The 19,177-nt window shown below is 41.8% G+C and overlaps 2 protein-coding genes across 2 annotated transcripts in view; one reads left to right on the top strand and one right to left on the bottom strand.

The window, feature by feature from the left end:
* LOC123492232 (glycerophosphodiester phosphodiesterase domain-containing protein 5-like) overlaps positions 1-4,868 on the top strand; it is a 32,007-nt gene extending 27,139 nt beyond the window's left edge. Inside the window, exons 11-15 of the mRNA XM_045224600.1 lie at positions 830-1,021; positions 1,107-1,283; positions 1,725-1,807; positions 2,004-2,083; positions 3,912-4,868. Of these exons, the coding sequence (XP_045080535.1) occupies positions 830-1,021; positions 1,107-1,283; positions 1,725-1,807; positions 2,004-2,083; positions 3,912-4,015 (636 nt within the window). The 3' untranslated portion in view covers positions 4,016-4,868. The remainder of the gene's footprint in view (positions 1-829; positions 1,022-1,106; positions 1,284-1,724; positions 1,808-2,003; positions 2,084-3,911) is intronic.
* Positions 4,869-8,756: 3,888 nt separating this feature from the next.
* The window catches only part of LOC123492152 (unconventional myosin-VIIa-like), a 76,019-nt gene continuing 65,598 nt past the window's right edge, over positions 8,757-19,177 (bottom strand). Inside the window, exons 44-50 of the mRNA XM_045224174.1 lie at positions 16,828-16,915; positions 16,125-16,231; positions 15,809-15,994; positions 12,188-12,304; positions 11,668-11,751; positions 11,420-11,539; positions 8,757-10,362 (exon numbers count right to left, since the gene is read on the bottom strand). Coding sequence (XP_045080109.1) covers positions 10,270-10,362; positions 11,420-11,539; positions 11,668-11,751; positions 12,188-12,304; positions 15,809-15,994; positions 16,125-16,231; positions 16,828-16,915 — 795 coding nt within the window. The 3' untranslated portion in view covers positions 8,757-10,269. The remainder of the gene's footprint in view (positions 10,363-11,419; positions 11,540-11,667; positions 11,752-12,187; positions 12,305-15,808; positions 15,995-16,124; positions 16,232-16,827; positions 16,916-19,177) is intronic.

The following is a 19,177-nucleotide window of genomic DNA, read 5'->3' as shown; positions in this document are numbered from 1 at the left end:
CATTCTTTGGGGATGCTTTTCTGCAAAGGGGACAGGACGACTGCACCGTATTGAGGGGAGGATGGATGGGACCATGTATCGCGAGATCTTGGCCAACAACCTCCTTCCCTCAGTAAGAGCATTGAAGATGGGTGGTGGCTGGGTCTTCCAGCATGACAACGACCCGAAACACACAGCCAGGGCAACTAAGGAGTGGCTCCGTAAGAAGCATCTCAAGGTCCTGGAGTGGCCTAGCCAGTCTCCAGACCTGAACCCAATAGAAAATCTTTGGAGGGAGCTGAAAGTCCGTATTGCCCAGCGACAGCCCCGAAACCTGAAGGATCTGGAGAAGGCCTGTATGGAGGAGTGGGCCAAAATCCCTGCTGCAGTGTGTGCAAACCTGGTCAAGACCTATAGGAAACGTATGATCTCTGTAATTGCAAACAAAGGTTTCTGTACCAAATATTAAGTTCTGCTTTTCTGATGTATCAAATACTTATGTCATGCAATAAAATGCAAATGTATTACTTAAAAATCATACAATGTGATTTTTGTTTTAGATTCTGTCTCTCACAGTTGAAGTGTACCTATGATAAAAATTACAGACCTCTACATGCTTTGTAAGTAGGAAAACTGGCAGTGCATCAAATACTTGTTCTCCCCACTGTATCTCTATGGGATTATCTATCCTATATGTCATAGGTTCAGTTTTTATTTTTTGGACTTGGGAATGAAGCTGTTTATGGGATATTGTGATTGCATTGGTAATACTGTACATACAAAAGGTTGTACTGCTGAGGTTAGAGTTAGTGTTTAGGGTTAATGGGTGTATTGTGTGTGTGTGTGTCAGGTGTTGTGGCTGCCCCCAGACCTGCGTAGCCTGGTCCAGCAGATGGACCCTGACCTCCAGCATACCTTGGGGTCCCGGGCTCCAGTTGAGGAGCTGCAGCAGAATCACATCGTCCAACTCAACCTGCACTATAGCTCCATGTCCACAGAGATGATAAGGTGTGTGGTTGTGTGTAAGTGTGTGTCTTTGCATTAAATGTGTGTGTGTATTTGCGTGTTAACTGGCTGTAGGTGTGTCAATTGGCTGTGTGTGTGTTCATTAACTGGTTGTCTGTGTCTGTCTGTCTGAGTTGTATTCCTCCCTCAGTGAGTATGCGGCGGCCAACATCAGCATCAATCTGTATGTTATCAGCCAGTCGTGGCTCTACTCTCTTGCCTGGTGCTCTGCGGCTCAGTCTGTCACCACCAATGCTCTACAGCTCCTCAACAATCTCAGCAGACCCCTCTTCCTTATGGTGAGAATAACCTCACCAGACCCCTCTTCCTTATGGTGAGATCAACCTCACCAGACCCCTCTTCCTTATGGTGAGAACAACCTCACCAGACCCCTCTTCCTTATGGTGAGAACAACCTCACCAGACCCCTCTTCCTTATGGTGAGAACAACAACCTAGGACCAATACTACTTCATTCCAATAATATTTCCTTCCTCTGGAAGTGTGCACTAGTTCACTACTCTCCACAAATGTAAAAGCATTGGCTTGATGTTTGCATGAGCTACAGGGAGTTTCCACAATACTGGCATTTCTTTTTCCAGTCATTTTCTTTTAAATCCATGAAGGGAAGTGAACAAGTGCACACTTTGGGAGAAATAACCGATTATTGCGACGCCGAAATTGATTGGATTGGTGAAAGTAATACTCCTAGACACAATGGTTGTCTGTCTTTCTCTATCAGACTCCAGATGAGTACAATCTGATGTGGGTCCTTACCGATGTGGTGTCCTTCACCCTCATCTTCATCATCTTCATCTTCCACTGGTGAGTGAGCCCACTAGAATGCAGTGCGAGGGTCGTCGTAAGGTGCATTTTGATATGTCTACGTAAAAAACTTAGATTGATTATGTGAGTCAAATTGAAGCTTCGGATGAACGTCGGTCTGTTTTGTATTTAATGGTGATGTCACTTCCTGTGGTGTCACTTCCTGTAGCGATGACTGTAACTGTGTCGATGACAGGTGGCGAGAACAAAGCCTGGCTTTCTGTTTGGGCAGCAAACCCACACTAGAACATGGAACTTACAGCAAGTTCAGGACAGGTGAGTTAGAAGTTGTCTGTAGGAGTTACCCTGTTTCTTCCCCATGGCCAGCTTTGATAACATGATACATGCACGCACACCCACACCCTATATAGGCTTAAAACAGAGATTGGTTTAAATGAAAAAGAGAATGTATTACATTTGATGAGTCATTATGACATATATACAGTGGGGAAAAAAAGTATTTAGTCAGCCACCAATTGTGCAAGTTCTCCAACTTAAAAAGATGAGAGAGGCCTGTAATTTTTATCATAGGTACACGTCAACTATGACAGACAAATGAGAAAAAAATCCAGAAAATCACATTGTAGGATTTTTAATGAATTTATTTGCAAATTATGGTGGAAAATAAGTATTTGGTCAATAACAAAAGTTTCTCAATACTTTGTTATATACCCTTTGTTGGCAATGACACAGGTCAAACGTTTTCTGTAAGTCTTCACAAGGTTTTCACACACTGTTGCTGGTATTTTGGCCCATTCCTCCATGCAGATCTCCTCTAGAGCAGTGATGTTTTGGGGCTGTCGCTGGGCAACACGGACTTTCAACTCCCTCCAAAGATTTTCTATGGGGTTGAGATCTGGAGACTGGCTAGGCCACTCCAGGACCTTGAAATGCTTCTTACGAAGCCACTCCTTCGTTGCCCGGGTGGTGTGTTTGGGATCATTGTCATGCTGAAAGACCCAGCCACGTTTCATCTTTAATGCCCTTGCTGATGGAAGGAGGTTTTCACTCAAAATCTCACGATACATGGCCCCCATTCATTCTTTCCTTTACACGGATCAGTCGCCCTGGTCCCTTTGCAGAAAAACAGCCCCAAAGCATGATGTTTCCACCCCATGCTTCACAGTAGGTATGGTGTTCTTTGGATGCAACTCAGCATTCTTTGTCCTCCAAACACGACGAGTTGAGTTTTTACCAAAAAGTTATATTTTGGTTTCATCTGACCACATTCTCCCAATCCTCTTCTGGATCATCCAAATGCACTCTAGCAAACTTCAGACGGGCCTGGACATGTACTGGCTTAAGCAGGGGGACATGTCTGGCACTGCAGGATTTGAGTCCCTGGCGGCGTAGTGTGTTACTGATGGTAGGCTTTGTTACTTTGGTCCCAGCTCTCTGCAGGTCATTCACTAGGGTCCCCCCTGTGTGGTTCTGGGATTTTTGCTCACCGTTCTTGTGATCATTTTGACCCCACGGGGTGAGATCTTGCGTGGAGCCCCAGATCGAGGGAGATTATCAGTGGTCTTGTATGTCTTCCATTTCCTAATAATTGCTCCCACAGTTGATTTCTTCAAACCAAGCTGCTTATCTATTGCAGATTCAGTCTTCCCAGCCTGGTGCAGGTCTACAATTTTGTTTCTGGTGTCCTTTGACAGCTCTTTGGTCTTGGCCATAGTGGAGTTTGGAGTGTGACTGTTTGAGGTTGTGGACAGGTGTCTTTTATATTGATAACAAGTTCAAACAGGTGCCATTAATACAAGTAATGAGTGGAGGACAGAGGAGCCTCTTAAAGAAGAAGTTACAGGTCTGTGAGAGCCAGAAATCTTGCTTGTTTGTAGGTGACCAAATACTTATTTTCCACCATAATTTGCAAATAAATTCATAAAAAATCCTACAATGTGATTTTCTGGATTTTTTTTCCTCAATTTGTCTGTCATAGTTGACGTGTACCTATGATGAAAATTACAGGCCTCTCATCTTTTTAAGTGGGAGAACTTGCACAATTGGTGGCTGACTAAATACTTTTTTTCCCCACTGTACATATTAATGATAATTACCTTTGTCAACCACTAACCCCTGACCGATAACCTCACCCCCCTGACAGAGATGAGTGATGTGTGGTCCGTCTCCAGTGCCAACATCCTGGGAGAGCCCGCTCAAAGCCCGCTGGCCACTGAGTCCAACTTGGCAACCGTCTCAGAACACTGATAACCAATCAACCAACCAACCTCCCCTGTTAGGCTCAGTTGAAACAAACCACTCCTCACTCTCCCCCTCAACCTGGCAACTTCCCGGACCCCAAACTGGCAACTCACCAGGATCGACCCAACCTGGAAATCCGGGACCCTACTGGAACCGTGAGTCCAACCTGGCAACCCAGAGACCAACCTGGCAACCCCCTGTAGATTTTGGTGAGAGAATGAAACACAGAGAGAATGCGAAATAGTTCAATGATATGAGTGAGGCCTATCTGAGCTGTAAGTGGTGCTGATGTGTTTCTTGCAGAAGGTATTTCATTGGATAGAAATTAATCCGTAAATCAAATGTGACTGAAGAACAGCCCAGACAACCTCAAGGACCATAACCAACTCATCGTTCATACTACAGACACCATCTGGTGGTGAGAAGAGAATACTACACTATTGAACCAGGTCCATTGAGATTGATTACTTACTCACTGCATTAATAGAAGAAGAAAAGTGACCATCCGCTGTAGATATTCTCAACTTGTATTACCCTCCATTGTCCATAGGTTCCATTCCATTTCAGAAGTTCAGTGTTGAGTTACGTGAACCACAAATGCTTGACCATTTTGTTAGTGTGTGAGAGTATGGTGGATAAGATGTGTGAATATGACCAGACCGGGGTTCAATTAGTATGTGTTTGTTTTCTTTTGAAATACTTTAGCTGTGCTTGATTGCCCTTTCCTGGCATAAGGGAACCAATGAAGTAGTTCCAAAAGTGCACTCCGCCCATCTGGGATCTGGCACTCCAATCAAACTGTCTCAAGCCTCATTTACAGTGAGGGGAAAAAAGTATTTGATCCCCTGCTGATTTTGTACGTTTGCCCACTGACAAAGACATGATCAGTCTATAATTTTAATGGTAGGTTTAATTGAACAGTGAGAGACAGAATAACAACCAAAAAATCCAGAAAAACACATGTCAAAAATGTTATGAATTGATTTGCATTTTAATGAGGGAAATAAGTATTTGACCCCTCTGCAAAACATGACTTAGTACTTGGTGGCAAAACCCCTTGTTGGCAATCACAGAGGTCAGACGCTTTCTTGTAGTTGGCCACCAGGTTTGCACACACATCTCAGGAGGGATTTTGTCCCACTCCTCTTTGCAGATCTTCTCCAAGTCATTAAGGTTTCGAGGCTGAAGTTTGGCAACTCGAACCTTCAGCTCCCTCCACAGATTTTCTATGGGATTAAGGTCTGGAGACTGGCTAGGCCACTCCAGGACCTTAATGTGCTTCTTCTTGAGCCACTCCTTTGTTGCCTTGGCTGTGTGTTTTTTGGTCATTGTCATGCTGGAATACCCATCCACGACCCATTTTCAATGCCCTGGCTGAGGGAAGGAGGTTCTCACCCAAGATTTGACGGTACATGGCCCCGTCCATCGTCCCTTTGATGCGGTGAAGTTGTCCTGTCCCCTTAGCAGAAAAACACCCCCAAAGCATAATGTTTCCACCTCCATGTTTGACGGTGGGGATGATGTTCTTGGGGTCATAGGCAGCATTCCTCCTCCTCCAAACACGGCGAGTTGAGTTGATGCCAAAGAGCTCGATTTTGGTCTCATCTGACCACAACACTTTCACCCAGTTCTCCTCTGAATCATTCAGATGTTCATTGGCAAACTTTAGACGGGCCTGTATATGTGCTTCTTGAGCAGGAGGACCTTGCGGGCGCTGTAGGATTTCAGTCCTTCACGGCGTAGTGTGTTACCAATTGTTTTCTTGGTGACTATGGTCCCAGCTGCCTTGAGATCATTGACAACATCCTCCCGTGTAGTTCTGGGCTGATTCCTCACCGTTCTCATGATCATTGCAACTCCACGAGGTGAGATCTTGCATGGAGCCCCAGGCCGAGGGAGATTGACAGGTCTTTGTGTTTTCTTCCATTTGCGAATAATCGCACTAACTGTTGTCACCTTCTCACCAAGCTGCTTAGCGATGGTCTTGTAGCCCATTCCAGCCTTGTGTAGGTCTACAATCTTGTCCCTGACATCCTTGGAGAGCACTTTGGTCTTGGCCATGGTGGAGAGTTTGGAATCTGATTGATTGATTGCTTCTGTGGACAGGTGTCTTTTATACAGGTAACAAGCTGAGATTAGGAGCACTCCCTTTAAGAGTGTGCTCCTAATCTCAGCTCGTTACCTGTATAAAAGACACCTGGGAGCCAGAAATCTTTCTGATTGAGAGGGGGTCAAATACTTTTTTCCCTCATTAAAATGCAAATCAATTTATAACATTTTTGACATGCGTTTTTCTGGATTTTTTGTTGTTATTCTGTCTCTCACTGTTCAAATAAACCTACCATTAAAATTATAGACTGATCATTTCTTTGTCAGTGGGCAAACTTACAAAATCAGCAGGGGATCAAATACTTTTTTCCCTCACTGTATACCTGGCACTTACAGGCGTCCTGTGTCCTGATCTTGTCCACATTCAGATTGCGCCCACATTTTCAGTCTACACATGGTATTAAATCTTATCCCTCCCGTGTCCGTATTGTGACCAGATTTCCTGGTCATTCCCTGTAAGCAAATTATTTGACAGATATTCTTTCAAAATAATGTTTATTTATTCATTTTTATTCACATATTGATGCCATAAGTCAATGGTGCCACCTGTGAGTGGTTTTAAAGGGTGGGATAATGATGATTTAAATGATTTCACTGTCCAGATCCGTCTACACTGGTAAGGCTGCGTTTAGACAGGAAGCCCAATTCTGATAGTGGAAAAAAATAATTGGTCTTTCGACCAATCAGATCAGCTATTTTGCCTATAATTGGGCAAAATATCAGAATTGGGCCACCTGTGTAAATGCAACCTGCGTGCCTAAGGCCGTGCCTAGACTTGACAGTTCATGCAGCTTTAGTATTCTGATCATAGAGTTCTGATCATGGAATTCCGAACGCGTCATGTGTCTACACCTACATTGAAATTTGTCTACCGTGTCCGGATTCCCTTTTCCCGCGCTATATTCAAATGGCAGTATGCATTCTACAAACGGTGGAATAGGGATAATATGATAATAACACAACAACAACTGATGGCAGTAGCTAACTAATGTAGCTAACTAGCCAGCTAACCTCTGTAGCTAGCCAGCAAGCAACGCAAAAGGAATTGCAAACGGGTTAGCATAACTCTAGCCAAATTTTTTTAAATAATCTCACACGCTAGGAACGTATTTCCTCCAACGTTATAATGAAAAGGTGCCTCTCGGTCCCAAAACACACGTTTTCGGGAGACTTGTGGGAGGAGTGCTGATGACATCGCCCACTGTATGTGTTTTCGGCAGCCTGATGTGTCCAGACTGAGGAGAAATCCGCACACAATGCATCCCTGACCACCTACTGAAGTGGTCAGACAAATCTGAACACAAACATACCACAAAGCGACATTTGTGCTTCTAGACACATCTTTTCAATGCGATCTTCATATTCTGATAGCAGAAGTCGCATGTAAGTGTCAAGTGTAGACACGACCTGACTACCTACGGAGGTGGGGAGGAACATCTGATCACAATGTATTTTGATTGTCTACATCTGTTTAAAAATGTGGACACAATCAGAATATGGAGAAGATCAGGACAAAGGACGCATGTTGGAAGCAGGTATAAACAGCGCTAAAGTATTGCAAAGAAAAATGAATACTATTAGAACCCAGGTTTGGATATGACATGATGATCCTCTGTTGTCTGGTGATAAATGAATGTGTTTGAGTGTAGTCAACGTTTATAAGCACTTATCATCACTTTATTAGCATAAGGCATTGTAAAGAGGTGACATCCATAGAACTTTGCAACATATAATCACTGCAATTACATAACAGTGACCTACAGAGAACAATTACACTGTTTGTATTTCCATGGTCCATATATCTATATATTTTATATGGTTCATATTGAGGTAATTGTTTTTAACCAATTTGTTTAGACTTTTCAACACAAATGAAAATCCTTCTGGCAAGGATAAAAAAAAAAAAAAAAAAAGCAAATGTTGTACAATATTTAGTGCTTTTAGCCAAATTATAGCAGAACTCTTACATCTCTCTACAGTTGATTCTGCCTCAGCTTTACTGTGCATTGTTGTCAAATCAATGTGAATAATACCAACTTCAGCTCTGGTAGCTGAGAGAGAGTTTTTCTAGTAATGATTATGAAACCTGTTAAGATTTCTTTATGACTGACAACATATTGATGAGTAACTCATCACAAAGCTACGGTGGCCCTAAGGGGCGGCCTTTAAAACACCGTACAAAGCCTTAGGAATACCTACAAAAAAAGGATGTTTAGCCAAAGAATCACAGTATAGATACCAGTCTGATTTGTCATCTACGTACGACACCTGTAGTGTTCTCTTGGTTGTAAGATTGTCTTAGAAGTAGAACTATCTTTTGTTGTTTACAGTTTCTCTTCCGATTGTAACACAATGACATATCATATTAAAATAAATGTCTTAAAGTAGAGCTGAAAGGAAAACACTCAGTTGGTGGTGATAGCCATTGTATTTTGTATGAGCCTATTTCACTATGACATCATTGTAAACGATGGGATATTTTTTGCATAAACTATCAGAAATGAACTGAACTGTTTTGTTATATTTTTGCTGCTTTGATTGTAAAATGCACACAAATGTTTTGTCATTATGAAATTATGTGATAGTGAAATAGGCTCATTCATCTTTTGGGGTGATGAACATTAGGCATGAAAGGAAATATTTGTAATTTCTTTATTGATACCAAAATATTTGGTTACATGGACCAACATTTAAAAACCAGGAACAGTTTGACCTAAATGAATATCAACTATACAGAACGGTGCACAACAATGTCACTGAGATTACTTTTAAAGGTAGACTAAGCAATTTGACATCACCATACACAGTGGGGTGACTTCCTGTTTACAGAATCAACAAAAATGGCGGTCCTGACACATTTTTGTTTTCTGTATGTAGATATTTTGTCTATGATGATGTCATATAACGGAGTTGACCTTTAATACTTAAAAATCCTTGATTGATCCACAATTTTTAAAAAGACAAGTCATATGGACTGGGAGTCTTTATTTACAGAACACATTTTCTTAAATGATTCATTCATTAGGAGAACAGCTAAATCTGTGCTTGTTAGAAATATCATATTATTAAATATTGTCAACTTTCCACTAAAGGTTTTTACAGTGATGTGGTATACACACTGTATGCAAAGTCCTAGAGCCAGCTAATGTCCAGAGATCAATCTGACTGTTCTCATCAAATGTACTTCAAATATACTTCATTAATACATCAAATGTACTAATAACACTGATCGGGTATGAACAGATATTCAAAAAAGGTATTTAGCCTGCCTGTGACAATGATAAGGAACAATTTTGAATTAAACTCTAAAACAAAATATAATGCAGTGATTACACATGATATCTATAGCATGGACAAGCCAAAGTTGTATTTGTTTAGGCCCAACGTTTATAAATCACATAATTGGACTTAGACATTTTACGATCAAATGCTTTGCATAAAAACATTTTCTAAACAAAGCTCTTGATTAGTTGCCATGTAAAAAGTTGCAATCGTTGGTTGTGCATTTGGGTCAAGTAAAGGCAATTGGTGATTGTTAAGACAGGACCCAAGATATAAACCAATATCTGACGATAAGTCAAAACATTGTCATGGCCAAAACATAAATCAACAATTTAAATCATCACCATTTTTACCGACAATGCAAAAATAGTATTCTAGTCGCAATGCTGCTATCGTGCCTCCATCCCTATAACCAACGATCTATGTACATTTCTGTAACACAATAGTGTGTGGAGATGCATGATATCCATTGTCTCTGAGACGTTGCAGCGAGATGTTGCAGCAACGTTGTGTCTGTAGTGCTGAGATGAACAGTTTCTGTACAATAGACTATTAGACCAGAGGTTCTCAAGCTGCTGTCCTTCCCACTCTCATTCATACACATTTTAGGGAGAAAATCTGTCAAGTGCGTGTGCATGCATGCGTGTACGTATGTATACATGTCATTGATTGTGTGTGTGCATGCGTACGTGCACATGTATGTATGCATGCGGTGCGAGTGTGTGTATGTATGCATGTAATTGATTTAGCATGTTATGGAAGAAGGGTTGTATTTATCCCTCTATGTTTTAATGAAACCGTGTGATAGATCTGAAAGCCCTCGAGGCCTACACTACTACACTCCACAGCGGGATCAATGACTTTCCAGATCACTTGATGTTGCCACGGGAACCGCGCTGTTTGGTCATGGTGGTCAGCATCTGGCTGATGTAAGAGGTCAAGAGGTCGTCCATCTTGTAGCCCTGTGGTCACACAGACAAACAAACCAGTTCAAAGGTACATTAATGCTTTGCAATATTTCATGGCAGCATATGAATCAGACCTGTGTTCAAATAGTAGTATTTGTTTTCTGTCAAATACTTCAGCATGCGCTTGATTGAGCTTGCCTGGTGCAATGGAGCCAACGGAGTAGTCCCAAAAGTGCAAATCTGCCCAACTGTCACTCCAAACAGGCCATCTACATACAGGCTAATTTCAGGCTAAGACAATGACTGAGATTTTTGACCACATGACACCTGCGCTCTTATCAAGTCTGGCATCACCATCATCAAATCATCTAGTCTATCTGCAGTTGGTTGCCAGAAGCACCAGTCTCCTCCATGAGCAGGCACACTCCGTTGAGAAGGAATGTGTAGCCTACAAGATGAAATGAACAAATTAAACAATAAACCCTTCATTTATAAAAGCCGATATTTCACCTACATTTACATTACATTTTAGACCCTCAATATTTATTGGAAAGTAGCATCAAGATCACTGTGCACTTTCACCACCCTGTGAAGTTCATCATAACTTATTTCATCTGTAGCCTAATAAACTGCATGTTTTCCCAAGTCGTAGTGGGAGGACCACACACCATATCATTGCGTGACTCCAAGTTTACTTCAGTATGATGGTTATTATATCAATATTTGCGCATAAAGGCATTTCCACCGCCATTTCTCGAATAATACATTTTACAGACACAAAAATATCCCACCATGTTGAACGAACAAATTATCTGTCTGCATTTATATTGTACCGAAACGTCCTATTCCCATCACAGTTGTGATTTTTTTTTTTATACGGTATGACGTTACTTGCATAAACACTGTGGATGGAAACGTGGTTATAGTAAGTACATTTTTCCTCAATTAAGTAATTATCAGCAAAGTCAATGCTTGTAGGAAAAGACAAGTGCTTTTTTTTGTATGCATCTTTAGAATACTTTAGTTGATACAGTATGTATCATGTAATTTTATGTCATATGTTATGTCATGTCATGTCATATTGTGAGTGTTGAAATGTCCAGTAGCTCACCAGTGAGGTCTCACACAGCAGCTTGGTGCCTCGGACCAGGTTTCCGATGGTGATGTGGAAGTAGGTGTTGCCACTGCTCCAGTTGGAGATCTTAGTGAACGGGTGTGTCGTCAAGATGTCCTGTTGAGGTGGGAATTGGAGAATTACACAGTAAACACACGTATACAACTTCCATAACACACATGTGCGCGCAAGAAAATGTGCACACACACACCCGAACACACGCACGCATGCAGGCATACACTCACCTTTGACTTGGGGTCGATCAGGCTGACACCATGTTTGTTGATTGCTATCAAGAGGATCTCTGGGAAGTTTGGATCAGTGGTTTGCTGTTGAATAGGAAAACATCAGTTTAGTTGCAATTGGTATCTATAACAAACAACTTGAGTTTGTGATTTAAAAAATAAATAAATAGATTCTGGGATTGAGGCAGACAATAGGCCCTTACACAGATGTATACACTGACAGAGATAATAATAAAATAAAGCAAGTTTTAAAAAAGTAGCAAGGAATGCACAACAACTCTGACCAGGACAATAATAATAGTCCACGACTGAGATTGTATTGACTGTTCTGAAATTAACACCATTGATCAAGAACATTCATTTGATCATTGGAACAAAAACCTCCCAAAGTACTAATCAGCACTCAAATACACACGGTTACTCAAACAATAAAAACACAAACAATGATCATTCTGTACCGTTTGCACAAGAACATGAATTCATATAGAAATCAATACAGCATTCAAATAGAAATCTTTACCTTGACTTCAAAGAAGGCCGAACCAAACGTAGGCCACTTGAAGATTACTTTGAGGAATGAGAGCTTGGCCTCCTCTCGAGTCTTCCCCGACTGCTTGTTGAACAACGCCACTATAGACTGTGAGACAGAAAAACAAGCCGCAGAGTGTGACCAAATATTATTGAATCTCCCGGTTTCCTACAGTGGGGAAAAAAAGTATTTAGTCAGCCACCAATTGTGCAAGTTCTCCCACTTAAAAAGATGAGAGAGGCCTGTAATTTTCATCATAGGTACACGTCAACTATGACAGACAAATTGAGGGAAAAAAATCCAGAAAATCACATTGTAGGATTTTTAATGAATTTATTTGCAAATTATGGTGGAAAATAAGTATTTGGTCACCTACAAACAAGCAAGATTTCTGGCTCTCACAGACCTGTAGCTTCTTCTTTAAGAGGCTCCTCTGTCTTCCACTCGTTACCTGTATTAATGGCACCTGTTTGAACTTGTTATCAGTATAAAAGACACCTGTCCACAACCTCAAACAGTCACACTCCAAACTCCACTATGGCCAAGACCAAAGAGCTGTCAAAGGACACCAGAAACAAAATTGTAGACCTGCACCAGGCTGGGGAAGACTGAATCTGCAATAGGTAAGCAGCTTGGTTTGAAGAAATCAACTGTGGGAGCAATTATTAGGAAATGGAAGACATACAAGACCACTGATAATCTCCCCTCGATCTGGGGCTCCACGCAAGATCTCACCCCGTGGGGTCAAAATGATCACAAGAACGGTGAGCAAAAATCCCAGAACCACACGGGGGACCTAGTGAATGACCTGCAGAGAGCTGGGACCGAAGTAACAAAGCCTACCATCAGTAACACACTACGCCACCAGGGACTCAAATCCTGCAGTGCCAGACGTGTCCCCCTGCTTAAGCCAGCAATGTCCAGGCCCGTCTGAAGTTTGCTAGAGTGCATTTGGATGATCCAGAAGAGGATTGGGGAGAATGTCATATTGTCAGATGAAACCAAAATATAACTTTTTGGTAAAAACTCAACTCGTCGTGTTTGGAGGACAAAGAATGCTGAGTTGCATCCAAAGAACACCATACCTACTGAGAAGCATGGGGGTGGAAAAATCATGCTTTGGGGCTGTTTTTCTGCAAAGGGACCAGGACGACTGATCCGTGTAAAGGAAAGAATGAATGGGGCCAGGTATCATGAGATTTTGAGTGAAAACCTCCTTCCATCAGCAAGGGCATTGAAGATGAAACGTGGCTGGGTCTTTCAGCATGACAATGATCCCAAACACACCGCCCGGGCAATGAAGGAGTGGCTTCGTAGAAGCATTTCAAGGTCCTGGAGTGGCCTAGCCAGTCTCCAGATCTCAACCCCCATAGAAAATCTTTGGAGGGGAGTTGAAAGTCCGTGTTGCCCAGCGACAGCCCCAAAACATCACTGCTCTAGAGGAGATCTGCATGGAGGAATGGGCCAAAATACCAGCAACAGTGTGTGAAAACCTTGTGAAGACTTACAGAAAACGTTTGACCTGTGTCATTGCCAACAAAGGGTATATAACAAAGTATTGAGAAACTTTTGTTATTGACCAAATACTTATTTTCCACCATAATTTGCAAATAAATTCATTAAAAATCCTACAATGTGATTTTCTGGATTTTTTTTTCTTATTTTGTCTGTCATAGGTGACGTGTACCTATGATGAAAATTACAGGCCTCTCTCATCTTTTTAAGTGGGAGAACTTGCACAATTGGTGGCTGACTAAATACTTTTTTTCCTCACTGTATATGCTACAAGCCTGTGTTAGCCCACTGAGCTAAAGCCTAGACATTCGCTCTGGGAGCTAACGCAAGTCTTCAGGTCTCAGGCAAGGTTACTCATCACGCAAGCGTGGTTCTCTGAACTACAGTGCCATCGGAAAGTATTCATACCTCATGACTTATTTCACATTTTGTTGTGTTACAGCCTGAATTCAAAATGGATTACATTTCTCACCCATCTACACACAATACCCCATATAATGAAAACAATGCTTTTAGACATTTTTGCTAATTTATTGAAAAATGAGTCGATACATCTTTGGCAGCAATTACAGCTGTGAGTCTTTCTGGGTAAGACTCTAAGAGCTTTGTACACCTGGATTGTACAATATTTGCACATTATGCTTTTTAAAATTCTTCAAGTTCTGTTAAGTTCTTGGTGATCATTGCTAGACAGCCATTTTCAAGTCTTGCCATAGATTTTCAAGCCGATTTAAGTCAAAACTGTAACTAGCCACTCAGGAACATTCAATGTCGTCTTCAGTGTATATTTGGCCTTGTGTTTTGGGTTATTTAGGTTATTTTCCTGCTGAAAGGTGAATTTGTCTCCCAGTGTCTGTTGGAAAGCATACTGAACCAGATTTTCCTCTAGGATTTTGCCTGTGCTTAGCTATATTCCGTTTCTTTTTATCCTAAAAAACTCCCTATTCCTTGCCGATTGACAAGCATACCCATAACAGGCTTCCTCCTTTTCAATCTGTCATTTAGGTTAGTATTGCGGAGTAACTACAATGTTATTGATCCATCCTCAGTTTTCTCCTATCACAGCCATTAAACTCTGTAACTGTTTTAAAATCACCATTGGCCTCATGGTGAAATCACTACGCGGTTTCTTCCTCTCCAGCAACTGAGTTAGGAAGGACGCCTGTATCTTTGTAGTGACTGGGTGTATTGATACACCATCCAAAGTGTAATTAATAACTTCACCATGCTCAAAGGGATTTCCAATGTCTTTTATTAAATTTTTTACCCATCTACCAATATGTGCCCTTCTTTGCGAGGCATTGGAAAACCTACCTGGTCTTTGTGGTTGAATCTGTTTGAAATTCACTGCTCGACTGAGGGACCTTACATATAATTGTATGTGTGGGGTACAGAGATTAGGTAGTCATTCAAAAATCATGTTAAACACTATTATTGCACACAGAGTTCATGCAATTTATTATGTGACTTGTTAAGCAAATGTTTACTTCTGAACTTATTTAGGCCTGCCATAACAAAGGGGTTGAATACTTATTGACTCAAGACATTTCAGCTTTTCATTTTTAACTAATTAGATGTTTTTTCTAAAAACATAATTACACTTTTACATTATGTTGGTATTGTGTGTAGGCCAGTGACACTAAATCTACATTTAATCAATTTTTAATTCAGGCTGTAACAACAAAATGTGGAAAAAGTCAAGGGGTGTGAATACTTTCTGAAGGCACTATACCTCTGCTACGTTAGTACAAAAACCTTGCTCAGCCAATTTAATTAGCATGTTGTTTATAGACTTGCGATGACAAAATAACTAGGACCATAGCCCATAATTGAATCTAGATTCAGGTTCCTGCTCTTATTCTTTATGATCTAAAAGGCTAAACTGATCCTAGATCAGCACTCCTAGAGTTTTCCTCGGTCAGGTCACACAGTCCAGATAAACTAAACTAATCCTAGATCAGCACTCCTAGAGTTTTCCTCGGTCAGGTCACACAGTCCAGATAAACTAAACTAATCCTAGATCAGCACTCCTAGAGTTTTCCTCGGTCAGGTCACACAGTCCAGATAAACTAAACTAATTCCAATTTTCCGACTCACCCGTTTCCAGTCGTCAGGCGAGAGGTGTCTGATCTGGTCCTGAGGGATCAGCTCCTTCAACATCTTGGGAATGTTGGGAAACTGGGATTTGTCCTCCTCAAACTTCACCCTGTAGATCAGCGCTCCCAGCTGGAAAACCTCTTCCCGGGAACACTGGTGGTAACCACGGAGATACTTGGGAAGCTCCTGAAGAAAGAGCAGTGAGGAGGGTCAATACCCTCCTCAAACACACATGAGCGTACACACACACACAAGCGTACACGCACGAACATAAGCACACATGCAAACACACACGCACGCACGCACACACACACACCTGGTAGTAGTGAAAGATGTAGTCAGCCATGGAGTCTTTCCCTGGCATGGTATTGGTCCACAATTTTTTCATGAAGAACACCTGATAGGTCAGTGAAGGCACTACACCTGCAGACGGACGATACATAGAGATTCAGGACATACTTCTCATATTAATACATCAACATAGATGGCAAGTTCCCCAACCCAAACTTAACCTTCACCTAGCATTAACCACAACATGTTGACGGATCTATAACATGAAACACCATGTTTGATCAAATATTTATGTGCCCCAATCCTGAAGGCTACACTAGGTGCTGAAAGTTGGGTCATCAATAAATCCTTTCTTTCTTTCTTACCAAACAAATGTTGGATGCCTACAGGAAAGTTGAAAAGAGACTTATTTAACCCTCAAACTACCGACTGGGGTCATTTTGGATTAAGGTGGTTTATTCAATTCTTTCAATTTTAAAGACTTTATAAAACTCATATTTTGATCAGAGTGAGAAAGATATGAGATTATATATGGTTGTTTCTCTGGAGCAAAATTTGAGAAGAGAAGTATGAGAAAATACGCAATATTCTTTCAGTGTTGAATAAAGCTAATCTTTGTCTTGGAGAATTAAAGGTGATAAAGAAGAGATCTCATCTTGGATTTTCCTTAACTATCGGTAACCTTTCTACTGAATCTAGGGCCCTCTACAGTCAACAAATGTCTTTACCGTCCTTTGCGGGTCTGGCTTTTTTGATCCAGTCGGTCAGATGCCTCACAAAGTCAAAGAAGAAATCCCCCTCAGGCACACTGATGACCTGGAAACAACCAGCAAAGGTCAAACACAAATATCAATACAGTTACAGTGCATTCGGAAAGTATTCAGACCCCTTGACTTTTTCCACATTTTGTTATGTTACAGCCTTATTCTAAAATGGATTAAATTGTTTTTTCCCCCTCATCAATCTACACACAATACCCCATAATGACAAAGCAAAAACCGATTTTTAGAAATAGTTGCAAATGTATTCAAAATAAAACACTGAAATATCACATTTACATAAGTATTCAGACCCTTTACTCTGTACTTTGTTGAAGCACCTTTGCCAGCGATTACAGCCTCGAATCTTCTTGGGTATGATGCTACAAGCTTGGCACACCTGTATTTGAGGAGTTTTTCCCATTCTTCTCTGCAGATCCTCTCAAGCTCTGTCAGGTTGGATGGGGAACGTCGCTGCACAGCTATTTTCAGGTCTCTCCAGAGATGTTCGATTGGGTTCAAGTCCGGGCTCTGGCTGGGCCACTCAAGGACATTCAGAGACTTGTCCCGAAGCCACTCCTGCGTTGTCTTGGCTGTGTGCTTAGGGTCGTTGTCCTGTTGGAAGGTGAACCTTTGCCCCAGGTCCTGAGTGCTCTGGAGCAGGTTTTCAACAAGGATCTCTCTGTACTTTGCTCCGTTCATCTTTCCCTCGATCCTGACTAGTCTCCCAGTTCCTGCCGCTGAAAAACATCCCCACAGCATGATTTTGTCAGGTTTCATCCAGAAGTGACGCTTGGCATTCAGGCCAAATAGTTAAATCTTGGTTTCATCAGACCAGAGAATCTTGTTTCTCATGGTCTTAGAGTCCTTTAGGTGCTTTTGGCAAACTCCAAGCGACCTGTCATGTGCCTTTTACTGAGGAGTGGCTTCCGTCTGGCCACTCTACCATAAAGGCCTGATTGGTGGAGTGCTGCAGAGATGGCTGTCCTTCTGGAAGGTTCTCCCATCTCCACAGAGGAACTCTGGAGCTCTGTCAGAGTGACCATCGGGTTCTTAGTCACCTCTCTGACCAAGGCCCTTCTCCCCCGATTGCTCAGTTTGGCCGGGCGGCGAGCTCTAGGAAGAGTCTTGGTGGTTCCAAACTTCTTCCATTTAAGAATGATGAAGGCCACTGTGTTCTTGGGGACCTTCAATGCTGCAGCAAGTTTTTTGGTACCCTTCCCCAGATCTGTGCCTCGACACAATTCTGTCTCGGAGCTCTACGGACAATTTATTCGACCTCGTGGCTTGGTTTTTGCTCTGACATGCACTGTCAACTGTGGGGCCTTACAATGGGGGAAAAAAGTATTTAGTCAGCCACCAATTGTGCAAGTTCTCCCACTTAAAAAGATGAGAGAGGCCTGTAATTTTCATCATAGGTACACGTCAACTATGACAGACAAATTGAGAAAAAAAATCCAGAAAATCACATTGTAGGATTTGTAATGAATTTATTTGCAAATTATGGTGGAAAATAAGTATTTGGTCACCTACAAACAAGCAAGATTTCTGGCTCTCACAGACCTGTAACTTCTTCTTTAATAGGCTCCTCTGTCCTCCACTGCGTTACCTGTATTAATGGCACCTGTTTGAACTTGTTATCAGTATAAAAGACACCTGTCCACAACCTCAAACAGTCACACTCCAAACTCCACTATGGCCAAGACCAAAGAGCTGTCAAAGGACACCAGAAACAAAATTGTAGACCTGCACCAGGCTGGGAAGACTGAATCTGCAATAGGTAAGCAGCTTGGTTTGAAGAAATCAACTGTGGGAGCAATTATTAGGAAATGGAAGACATACAAGACCACTGATAATCTCCCTCGATCTGGGGCTCCACGCAAGATCTCACCCCGTGGGGTCAAAATGATCACAAGAACGGTGAGCAAAAATCCCAGAACCACACGGGGGACCTAGTGAATGACCTGCAGAGAGCTGGGACCAAAGTAACAAAGCCTACCATCAGTAACACACTACGCCGCCAGGGACTCAAATCCTGCAGTGTCCCCCTGCTTAAGCCAGTACATGTCCAGGCCCGTCTGAAGTTTTCTAGAGTGCATTTGGATGATCCAGAAGAGGATTGGGAGAATGTCATATGGTCAGATGAAACCAAAATAGAACTTTTTGGTAAAAACTCAACTCGTCGTGTTTGGAGGACAAAGAATGCATCAAAATAACACCATACCTACTGTGAAGCATGGGGGTGGAAACATCATGCTTTGGGGCTGTTTTTCTGCAAAGGGACCAGGACGACTGATCCGTGTAAAGGAAAGAATGAATG

Source organism: Coregonus clupeaformis, chromosome 13 (genome assembly GCF_020615455.1).
Source record: "Coregonus clupeaformis isolate EN_2021a chromosome 13, ASM2061545v1, whole genome shotgun sequence".
Classification (NCBI taxonomy): Eukaryota; Metazoa; Chordata; class Actinopteri; order Salmoniformes; family Salmonidae; genus Coregonus; species Coregonus clupeaformis.
The sequence above is the reverse complement of the archived record's forward strand: the minus strand, read 5'-3'. Positions and strand labels throughout refer to the sequence as shown.